Below are 12,447 nucleotides of genomic sequence, written 5' to 3' on the forward strand. Positions count from 1 at the left end.
GTATCCGTTTCTCATCAAGCTCTAGCTTTTACGTTAATATGAATATATATATAATATATAATATGTATATTATTCTACCAACATGTACATAAATGTGTATGTATGTTTGTATGTAGTCTTAAAGATCACTTTTTCTTTTTTTTCTTTTTGAGCTGGCCTTTATAGTGATAAGAAACTTTAATCTCTCACTCACTTATTAATAATAATATTACATTCGAGAACAAATAAAGTACAAACTACACTTTGTGGCACAACTAATGTGTGTACTACACGTACACGCTTACGTAAGGTTCTCAACCGTCCGTCAAGTCTCACTATTGTTATAATAATAATATATTTTATATTAATAAGACTATCCATTATAACCTAGAAAAATATTTTTAAACCTACATCACTGCCGTTTCGAACAATTCCTATAACATAAACAACAAGGAATCACTTTTATATTATACTAATATATACGCAACGTCTCAAACTACCGATTTATACATTTGAAAGTAGCTTCGTTTAAATTTAAACCGTCATCATGTAATTAAAAGATTGAATGAAGTGCAGTTTCACGTAATCCATTGAAAAATATAGTGAAAATGAACGGTCCGAGGTTTGAACCTTGTGATACTCCTGAGCAGAATACAGCGCAACATTTTCCACATTTTACAAACTGAAGTCTATTAGTAGTTTTGCAAATTTAAAGTACGTCATAAATCGATATATTATAGATCCTGTAGATTGAAATCTAACATCATTTTATGCAGTGCGAATCTGGGCTTTTCCGTTAATTTTCTGTTGTCGAATACAGTATATGCAAAATTAGTGTATATTTATGTACGTACATACATATGTATAGAATGATGTACATATAACATTAAAATGATGTATCGCTTGTTTGAGACATCCCGTATATACTTACACATATTAGTTAATCGTTCTTCCAACAATATTATTTAATCAATATATTTTAAATACAATACTATTTTTTATGGAACTGTTATCTCGGACACCGACTTCTTTAAAATAAAAAAGGATTGAGCTTTCATTTCCCATTGACTGATTGTTGTGAAATTTCGAAACAATATTTTATACCTTTTAAACACTCTATTTACAGTCTCTCATTTTTTAATGATATGGCAAATCCGGTGAATTGAAAACAAACAGTCAATACAAATCGAAGTTTAGTTATTTAGCTCGGTTCAAATACACGTAATTCGAAAACAGACATACATACAGGCTTTTTAAGGATTACATATGCGAAAAGAGAACTGTACGGTTATTTAATTAGTCTGAATTGTGACTAGTATTTTTAAAGACGCTATCAGTATATTTTTCACCGATGAAGCTTTAAACAAAATTAGTGCATTTATAAAATATACATACATTTTATGTATTATTTATTTTGCAAGCATTTTTAAGTTTAATAATAAATAATATGCATCTGTGGTATTTTATTATATATATGTATGTATGTGTATGTATATAATAATATAATAAATACGATATGAACTTGCTCGCTTAACACGTCTAATACTTCGTTTCATGATAATTTATTCTTACCTTGTAACAGATTCTTTTTTTTGTATTGTGATTTTTCTTTTCTATACAACATTTATTACAAATATTATTTGAAAATATAATTTTTTATATAATATTTATTTATATTTTCCTTTAAATTAAATTAAAAACGCAACCTAAAATAATATACCTTATAAAATTATCAACAATATGCCTTAGAACTTGATAAAAGAGAAAAAATGCGTTGCAAAAAGTGAGGTTATGTTAAATTAACCTTACTTAATTATATTTATGAATATGCGAAAAAAATCTTGTTTATATTTAATATTCGGATCAAAATTTATAGAATCAAGCAAATAGGCAGTGTAAACTGTGCATTAATTATTCACATGTCCACAGATAGTATGCTATATATAATACATATGTATATTTATAAATATGTACTTTTATTATTTCTAAAAATAATTTTATTGCATTTGCTTCTCTAGAATTCGATTATGTGAGCACTATAATGGCTATTTCACTAACGTTCATGTTTGAATTTACGCATTCGAATGCTTGGGAACTGTAATAAAATTTTGGGTAAATTATTCGAAAAGCTTTCAAAAGTGAATGTTAGGTTAGGTTAAGTATTTTATATATATGTATATACAAATAACCTATAATATTAGAATTTTCGTAGTCATTTTAAGCGTATCTGTGGAAATATTCATTGCAACATACTAGTTTTATTTTTAAATGTTGTTAGATCAGGATATATTAGTTTAGATTTCCTAACTTCAAATTATGAAAGTTAAGTTATATAGGTTATTAGACGATATTAGATCAGTTGAGATTCATGATTTATATCAATATATCCTAACCGAACTAAAGTTTGCGACAAACATTTTTGATATCTATTTTAGGTCGAGTTTGTGATATTCACAGTTTATATATGGGTTTGGTGCAAGGGATCGACAAGCATCAGACAGACTGAACAACAGATTAATTGGATGGCCGCTTTAAACGCAATTCTCGACTTCACGAATGATAGATTGCACATCAGATGACGAGTAACCTTTCGATGTACGCAGAAAGTATCAGGAGTATCAGGAGAACGTATACAGGGTAGTTATGTCGGGGCTTCTGATAGATTTTGCTTAGTGTAAGTGCGAGTAGTGCGCACGCATAAGGTACACGTACAGTTAATCTGTGGTTCAGTCTGTCTGGCGCTTGTCGATCGTTTGCACCGCATCTTTTTTTGTATGTACATAGTCTGAAGTATGAAAGTTGGGTAATGTTGAAAGCGACACGTATCGAACACTTTAGAGAAGCTTCTAAACACTTAATAACATTCAAACACAATTGCGCATACATAAACATACACGTAATACAGCATGTTAAGCCCATATTACATATACAATTACAGGGTTCTCTTCAGAAAATTTGGATAAACGATTATTTTAAAGAACATTCAAAATTCAAATAAAATTGTAAATACTACGTATGTAATGCTTTCTGCAAATCAGCCGAATTTTAGCTGGGCGATCAGCAAAAACAGCCGAGCTGATGAGAACCCTGAATAAAGTTTATATTTTTAAAGCTTATCGCTCGCCTCTATACACATACATTAAAAATAAAAACTCAAAAATAAAAGCGATTCTACACAAGCCATATATTATCACTATATTTTAAAAACCTTTATAGTTCTTTTTTATGTATACTGAATAATGTGAACTGACTAATTCAGTAAATCTGACTTTGAATTAGAAAAGACTCAACAGGGATAACGCACACGTCGATATATAGATTCACCGATTCGTATATACAAATTAACAAAAAAATACACACAAAATTAGCTAAAGTACGCATGTCAATATCGCATATAATACTGATCATTGTGTATACGCTCTTGTCATGGAGTATCGTGGACTAACTTATAATTCTTTTTTTTTATTTGGTTATTGCATAAAATACAAATATCACTATACGTCACGCGTTAAAAGAAACCGTGAATGAACGTCTGCATGTTTCCGGGGCCGTGCCGGAGACATTTTCAAGTTCGGCCTCGAGTAACAGTGACGTAGTACAGTCGTTGGTGCTTTGCGATCAATAGTCATCGACTATTTCCATCTTAAAGGCTTTCTTGGGTGTTGTCATTAGCATCCTCGGTGGTCTGAGGTTTCCTCTTCCGTCGCCTTCTTCGTCACTACTCGAGTTGTTGTCAAAGTCGGCCAAGCGGTGTGCCGGTGAATCCATATCGTCGTCGTCCTGAAATGTGTGAAACAAACTTGATTATTACATGCTTTATATTTATTTATAAATATAATTAAATGTAATTATGAACGTATATATTAAAATAAATATGCATTTTGTGAAATGATTTACCGCTACTCACCGACCTACATACATGTATACAAAATATAAAATAAATCAAAACAAATTATACAAATAAAAGTAATAATCATGTCATTTAAAATATGAATATAAAGCAGTGATGTATTATGTACATAAAAGCAACACACAAATTCAAAAGCATAACCTCTGTGGAGTAAATAATAAGTGCAAATGTGTAATGTTCGGAGAGCGGAGATGAGAGTGTTGAGAAATCATATAAGCTTTTGAGGAGGGCTGACAAGTGAAGTTACCCTTCTAAGTGTAGTTCTACATTTTGACATTTTATTTTTTGTTGGGTCTGGTGCGGGCGATGGACGCCGGAGGCGGAGTCCTCTTGTTCTCGGCAGCATCCGTCCTCGGTCCAGGCAACGGTGCGTTAAACCGATTACCATCACCACCCTACAACTCATCACATAAGAATCCAAAGCCAATTGCATCTTGATTATTGCTCTGGCATGCGTCACAATCATACCGACAGTATAACTTACAGGTTTAAAATTTTGAAACATAAATACTAAAGATCTTTAATACATTGGTAACACTCTTGAAGAGTTTAATGTAAATCATATTGAACACGTTGAAAGAGAAATTAGTATTGAAAATATTGAATATAGTAAAAAAGCAAAAACCATTACTGGTCTAAGCCAATATTCAAGACTTACACATATGAAATATGTATTTGAATTAGTCATGTGTCACACAATGGGAATTTTTTTTTCTGATTTTGCTACAAAATGTGAAGATTACTGATTATTTCTATATCTGAAATGAGTATTTATTATTATATTTGAATTTGATAGACTAAAATTGTCATATTTAAAACAATTTAGTTGAAAGATATTTACTCGGGGAGAATAATTATATATTTTTATTGCATTCATTGATGTCTATATTAAATGTTTTCTTGTGAGGAATTACTCAAAGAGTTAAGAGCCTTAGATGAGGGTCTTAAAATGTTTTACAAAGAATCAATATGTACAAAGTCACTGAAGTACAAAGAATGTAAAATTTTTAAATTGCACACACTTGATTCAAATCGAAAACCTATAATCATATTATATCATTCAGTCCATATCTCTTTTAAATATCATATAAGTTGGCATGCAGAGTGCGGTTAACGGTTTAGTCTTACATCATAGTCTCCGATGGTGAAGCGGGTCGTGCTGTTCTCCAACGGTGCTCCCGGTGAATAATCAGGACTCATCACCTGGTCAGCGTGCAAGCAGTTTTTTCACACATTTAAATCAAAGTCCAACAACAAAACCAATCACCGAAACCAATATAACATACATATAAGGGTATGGATATTATAGAAAGTCACAATCACACGTCCAGTGCATAATACATGTATGTAATATGTGAGACAAGCGACTAGACTGACAGTTACAGCTCAAGCACGGTTACAGTTATAGCATTATAGAATACATATATGTATATTATGTTATTAATATATGTAATTATGATGGATATAACACATGTTATGTTAGTTTAAAGATTGATATGTTGAATATTAGACCATTGTTACGTAATCTGTTTGAGAATTTCAATTTATTTACAAAATTTACCCTTACTTATTAATATTCTGTATACCGTTGCAAGGTTTACGAGCCTTCTGTATATCATCGCCATATTTTTCTGCTTTTAAAAAGTGTGTAATGGAGATGTATACGTAAGACAACCGCTTAATCGCCACGCGTTTATAGAAACGCTGTTTAGCGCCAACCCTTGACAATATCTCTTGAATATATCACAGACTAACGAAAAATATTGACTTTTTTCAATTTCATTGGTATCATAGGATATTTTTAGATGTCACTGTGAAAAAATCAAAATTCATTTCGAGTCATAGCTTTAAATACGAAGGAGCGAGCACCGGTGCGCTTATGGCGATGAAATGGTTAAGTGATTGACTCAACTCATTTTATAGACTGTACTTAATAACCTCTTATATTTACTTATTAACCTCCCAGTACACCATCCTCCGTATTTATATACCCCCTGTATGATTTTCGGCTATTATCTAAAATCATGTAACTTTAAACAACGTTGCAAGTGAAGCTACTACAGCATCACAGTGGTATTTGCATCTCATAGATACAATTGGCTGTTGATTTGGGTTCAATTAATGCATTTTTTCCTTAGGTTTAAAATATTTATAATGATTTTAACCAAACATCATATATCCCTGTTTCTGACACCAATTTTATAGATATTTTCAATCATAACCGTAACAATGGTCTGATATTATGTTAATCATGAGAGCTTTAAGAGAGCCATTGTGGATTGGGCACGATGGACTTACGTCTTGATCGTCCATCATCTCCTTAGTGGAGACAGTAGTCTCGATACGCCTGATGCTGCCTTGGTGGATGTTGACATCAAGCTGAAGACATTGCATCCGGCGTAAGATCAACACTACTGGGATGGGTAACACGCCTGCAGTTATCATGGCTATGGCTATAGCCATGACCCAACTTGGATACGCGGTACTAACCACTGCACCCTGAAAAATAAATCAAAAAACATTAGATTACTTTTATATGCGACGTGTTATGGCCAACGAAAAATATAAACCCAACCAAAGTCATTAGAGATCAAGCCTTATAATAGAAGTGAGCTGATTAAAATGAATTACCAAGTCCGCATTCCAGGCTGAATATTTCGGAGGATTCAAGAACATGAAAACAATGGACGAGCCCAATATGCAGAACATTATAACTGGACCGATGAATCGCCACGTGATCTGCCAATAGAGTCCAGGTCGATATCCGGTCATCTCGTATATGTCGTTGGTGAACCTGTAAATTCCAAATATATCATTGTATCATATTATATCATATGTACGTATATCTTATTGACTATTCAGGTGAGGTTTTGAAGCGAACCTTTCGTGTCCGTATACGTAAATGACCGAGATCATCTCCATGAGCGCCACGACAACCAAGCCGATGGTTCCAGCGAACGAATCGAACATCTTCAACCAATATTCACCAGCTCCTGTCGTGAATATGAGACCGACGAAAAAGCAGAACACACACACAGCACCTGAAAGTCCAAGCAATACAATGAGCAAGCATTCCTCGCGATTGCAATATCGGTGGATGAATTTGAATGAGACCTCTCATTAGTATCAAAGCTAGGTTGAGATAGTACCAAAGTTATCGTGGAAGCACCTTGCTAAGACTTTGGAACCATCTTGGATAAGAAAAAATAAATTTGATGTTACCTGTCACGTATGGCTTTCGAATCCTCTTGAATATATCAATATCAAAGATGGTACAGAGCATTCCTTCAAGGATTCCGATCTGAGATCCGAGACCAAGAGATAACAGCATCATAAAGAAGATGATGGACCAGAATGGAGCACCGGGAAGTTCAACAATGGCTTGAGTGAATACAATAAAAGCCAAACCGGTACCTTCAGCAGCCTGTAACATTTTTATGAAAAGATTAAAAAAATACAATCACAAAAATGACAATAGCTCGTCTTATTATTGTATTACACAGGTATGTCAGTTACCTCATCTAACTCCTTGGATAGACTGCATACTTCCAAACCGTATGTATGAAAAGTTTTATTCTCCAAACTATCCATAACAGAGTCGTATATTTCGGTGGAAACGTTTCGTGATGTAATAGCACCATGATCAAATAAAATAACTTTGTTCCTATAAATATTAAGAACCTCGTTAAAAAGGTGAAAGTGCAGTCATTGAATTATGAAGTAAGGCTATACTTACATATCAACACACTTGTCAACGTTAGCCATTGCCTTGAAACCCAAGATGGCGAAGATGACAACGCTGGCGTAAATGGCAGTTATGGCATTACAAACTGACACTAAGATGACATCTCTGACACAGTTGTTTTTAGGTGGATTATAGCTTCCAAAAGCGATCAATGATCCGAATGCTAAACCAAAGGAATAAAATACTTGGGTAGCAGCATCTAACCAGACTGTTGGATCCAGAAGCTTTTCAACCTGAAACAAAATATGTACAAGTAGCATTGGTAGTTTAGTTACATTGGATATTTTAGAAGTTAAATTTGAAATATTTTTTACCTTAGGTGTGTACATGTGCATCAGACCAGCCCCGGCTCCCTTCAAAGTGATCCCTCTTATGAAGAAGATAGTCAGCACCAAGTAAGGAAACATGGAAGTAAAGTATACCACCTAAAGCCACACATAAGCAAAATGAAGTGGTGAAAATAAGAAGCGATTTCAAGAGAAGATTGACTGAGGCACCTTTCCACTGCTTTGGATTCCCTTCATGACGATGAGGAAGACCATAATCCAACTGAGAAGTAAACATAATACGATCCACCATTTCAAACCACCCGAATCGTCCATGGAAGGTGCAGCATCTAATGTATTCCTGTACCAGAAGTAGGCGGTCTCCGAAGATTTGACACACTCCGAAACGGGAGTTCCGTTTACCACTGGACAAGACGCCCACGGCAGTGGTGACTGAAAACCAGAGCTCACATCAGTCATGAATCCAAATATACGTACATACTTCCAATTTGAGAGTTTTGGGTATTCAGATTTACCTGAAAGCTGTTGAAGAGGTAGAACAAGACCCAAGTGATGATCACGTTATAGTAGAGGGCAATTAATAATGTGACCACACAGCTGCTGATCCCTATCCCTCCTAACCAGGGGTGGATCGTGTTCCAGACACCCAAAGCTCCAAGTCTCATCTTCTGCCCGATGGCCATCTCGATCAAGAACAGTGGTATGCCTTCCAGTACCAACATGAACACGAACGGTATCAAGAAAGCACCTGTAACAAATCGAATAGGACTCGTTAGGACTTACTTTTCAATATAAAGGTTATATTGATGATTTCAAATTTATCTGCTGATCAGCGAAATCAGTGTCAATTGACATCAGTGAATGAGTGACCTGCTTGACTATTTAGCTACCGAGAATTAATTGAAAATTCCGCATCAAGTATGTATGTATGTCGAGGAGAAGAGGTCAACTTATAGTTGTTATTGTTTTATTGTTTTTAAACGCGAGGGGTTTCATTTAACAGTGAGTCAAGTCTGGATCCAATTTTTATGGTTCTGTAATTAAATGTCGATCACATATACATATGTACACATGCGAAATTAAAGCGTTCGAGTATTGTGTGTACATTCACTGAGTTTTAAGTATATCTTAGGTATTCCACTGGGAATGTGCTGAGCTGTGCAAAAAAATTGCCGAATTAGTGCAGTAGGCAAATTATTTTCGAAAACATTACAGAGCTTCAAGTCAATTGGCAAGCCTGTTTGTATATCATATTACAGACTTGGATCAGACGCAATTTCGTCACAGCTCGTTATCACAAAAATAATAATATAAGACGACAGTACTTTGTACGATGCCTAAGTATTTCGCGAAATGTCATCTGTCATCGCGACGTAATGGCGTCTAAATATTGACACGAGCGCCATTATGGCCGTCAGCGCTCGTAAAACACGACAAGTCTATATTTATGATGGCGGTTAGCTCGCTGCACATTCTCGGAATCGATGCATAATAACGCATTTAACCCCCTTTTCCGACGAAATGGGGGAACGGCAATGGGTTGACGCATGCATGCGAAATCAACCGCCCAGAAAGATATGCAGAGTATAAGCAGAAATATATGCAAAATATATTATTTTTTCATTTGATTCTAAGATAGCAAAATGTTGCCAGCGGTTATTTTGGGCAATAATTTTCGGCTCGTACATGGTAGGCGAATTTTTGGCTGTCGGCCAACATATGCTACCTAGCTGTCGACGCATGCGCAATAATCTATGAATATATTCGCAAATTACATTATGATACGCCTGTCTATATTGCTTTATGTACATATTTACTAGCTTTCAGTACCCGGCCTTTCCCGGGAATCGATTGCGAGTTTATCAATGACGTCAGCGTGAATGGAAAATTTTCGATTTAGGTTGAACTCGGTTGTAACGGAACTCGTTCCCTCGCAAGAACCGTTATACAATATTTAGGCAAAAATCTCTAATTAAAAGTTTATTTTATCAATATACATATGTTTATGTATAATATATACATTTTAATTTGAATAAGAATGCTTATTTGTGTGTTTTTCGCTGTAAATTTTCAGTTTTCAATTGAGATTAGGATGACCATTTTATATGTTTTTAGGTTATGTGTCAAAATCAGGACATTTTTGTCAAAATAATGTTTCTCGATACTTGGGTTATTAAAAACGTTAACGAATTCTAGATAATCATTGATGTACATTTATGAAAATAAAAAAAATCGATTTTAATATTTATAAAAGGGCTAATCGCAAGGACAGATACTCAAAAAACCAGTACTGTACTGGAAATTTCTGTACGAATGGTCACCTTAATTTAGATTCGAATTTTTAACATTTGTATACACAAACTAGTGTTTTACCGATGAAATATCATCACATGGGTGTTGGCATGTGATTAAGTTATTAAATTAAAAAAGAAAGATTAAAAGAAAGGTGTCGGTCCTGTGTTTGACTCGACTCGCTTGCGGTCGAATTTTTTTCAAATATTTTAAAATTTAATTTAATATTTATATTTAATTGTTTAATATTGGATTCGAAGTCCCCGGGGGCGCAGGTGCCGATGGCGCAGGCGCCGGATTCTGGTATTCATATAATTTCTAAAGATACTTAGAATATATGTTTGTATTCAAATAAATTTATATAAAATAAAACTATTCAAATAAATTTAATAAATGTTTACTATTAGATTAGTCATGTTTAAGCGGTTTATATTACAAATACCGAGCGAAACCGGGTAAAACCACTAGTAAAAAATAGAAAAATAGAAAAATGAATTAATGAATGCTCAGAAACTTGCCTAGAGGAAACATTGGTAGCAAACAGAATATATAGAAGCTTTTTTATTTCCTTATTATATTCGTACATTTTGTTTCGTGTTTTAGCTGTGACGTACATTTGTATGTCGAATCGAAACGACTATTATAGTTGGGCGAGCGTTATCGCAGACGTACAGATACACACACAGCCACACAGAATAGCGATATTATATGTATATATGATGCATATTAAGATAACAACCGATGATTTTTTGAGAAACTTTTGAACAAAATTAATTTAGACTATATATATTTGGCAAAAAAATTCTATACATTGAAAAACCAAGAGACATTCAATTATCATCACATATAATACAAGATGTATATAAAAAGTTCAGCTTCGTCATTCATAAACTTTTGCTTTTGTCGATAAACTTGTTTGCTTGATTTTTTAAGTCTTAATGTGACGGAGAATATCAGGTACCGAGAACGCCATTATAAATATATTATGGATTGGATTGTGTATTTAAGATGAAATACGAACGTAAGATTACTAACAAATATACTCGTAAAAACGCGTTGTCATAAAACATATAAACCATTGAATAGTGACCTCATCTTTGGCATTTAGTTTAGTTTGGGAGACGCCTGATAGATTTGCTAATTTCTAAGGCCAAAAAATTAACACCTTTACATTACTGTAACTCATTATCGAAATGAATCACAATTCATATTCCAAAAAGTACATATGTACGTAACATATAAAAGCCTATGTATTTTTCACCAGTGCTTCAAAATTATCAATTCAAATAATGAATACTTAGTCAATATTTTTATCAATAAATTACTTCCTTCCTTCCTTTTATTAACTAGTATTTTCTTTCTTTTTTCCAGTTTATTTAGTTATTTTAATATGAAATGAAATAAATTACATATTTCCAAAGAAGAATGAATTTTTCTCAATCTCGCTTTTCTTGCTTTTTTTTTAACCATGGATGTGGATTGGTGAGATTGAGATACGTGAATTTTTTCGCAGTTTCATAGCTGCGGGGGGGGGGGGAGTTTGGTATTTCTGAACAATGAAATGTCAATTAATTAAAGCCCGCTTTAAAGGTCACGGAATTTGACACCTAAAGCCCTCAACATGAGGCCACCACCTCCCCAACGAATACAGTCTAAGAGATCCTTTCGTCGGAGAACGAGAAAGTTCAATAAGCAGTTATTGAAAACCGGGACATTTGGCTGTCCCGAAAAGTTTTTTCGGGACGCTGGGACGAGAGGCTTGAAACCGGAACAAACCCGGAATACCGGGACGCCTGGCAGCCCTAGTCTAACTTCTTCTAATTTCGATTTCAGCCATATCTACCACCCTGGTTATAATTTCAAAAATTCGTTACCTATACCGCTATATGAAAAACGTGCTAGATCTCGACGATAAACAACATGTTTTTACTGAAACAAATGACCCCTTTATATTCGCCCTCGATTCAGAATTCAGCTTGAGAATTTAATTAGATGCGAAAGCTCAATTGACACTGGAGTGACATCACTCAGCCCCCTCAGACGACGAGACGACCCCAGGATAAAAATACACGAGGCCATGACGCGCACATCGAGGATCCCCCCAACACGTCACAAGGTCACGTACGGAGGTGAAGGGGGCCCTGGGGCCGGGAGAGGGACTTCCGAGGCGCCCCCAATGTGGGGGTGCGCCCCTGTCAGGGACAGACGCCTGTATCGATCGGCGCCCCCGAGCC

At 34.6% G+C, this 12,447-nt stretch overlaps 1 protein-coding gene across 1 annotated transcript in view; it reads right to left on the reverse strand.

Annotated features, from left to right (window-relative positions):
* Positions 1-3,206: 3,206 nt before the first annotated feature.
* LOC143909341 (sodium-dependent neutral amino acid transporter B(0)AT3) overlaps positions 3,207-12,447 on the reverse strand; it is a 36,487-nt gene continuing 27,246 nt past the window's right edge. Inside the window, exons 2-11 of the mRNA XM_077427272.1 lie at positions 8,437-8,669; positions 8,132-8,353; positions 7,949-8,059; positions 7,626-7,867; positions 7,406-7,553; positions 7,112-7,313; positions 6,771-6,930; positions 6,521-6,683; positions 6,188-6,388; positions 3,207-3,759 (exon numbers count right to left, since the gene is read on the reverse strand). Coding sequence (XP_077283398.1) covers positions 3,598-3,759; positions 6,188-6,388; positions 6,521-6,683; positions 6,771-6,930; positions 7,112-7,313; positions 7,406-7,553; positions 7,626-7,867; positions 7,949-8,059; positions 8,132-8,353; positions 8,437-8,669 — 1,844 coding nt within the window. The 3' untranslated portion in view covers positions 3,207-3,597. The remainder of the gene's footprint in view (positions 3,760-6,187; positions 6,389-6,520; positions 6,684-6,770; positions 6,931-7,111; positions 7,314-7,405; positions 7,554-7,625; positions 7,868-7,948; positions 8,060-8,131; positions 8,354-8,436; positions 8,670-12,447) is intronic.

Source organism: Arctopsyche grandis, chromosome 3, assembly GCF_051622035.1.
Source record: "Arctopsyche grandis isolate Sample6627 chromosome 3, ASM5162203v2, whole genome shotgun sequence".
NCBI classification, from domain to species: Eukaryota; Metazoa; Arthropoda; class Insecta; order Trichoptera; family Hydropsychidae; genus Arctopsyche; species Arctopsyche grandis.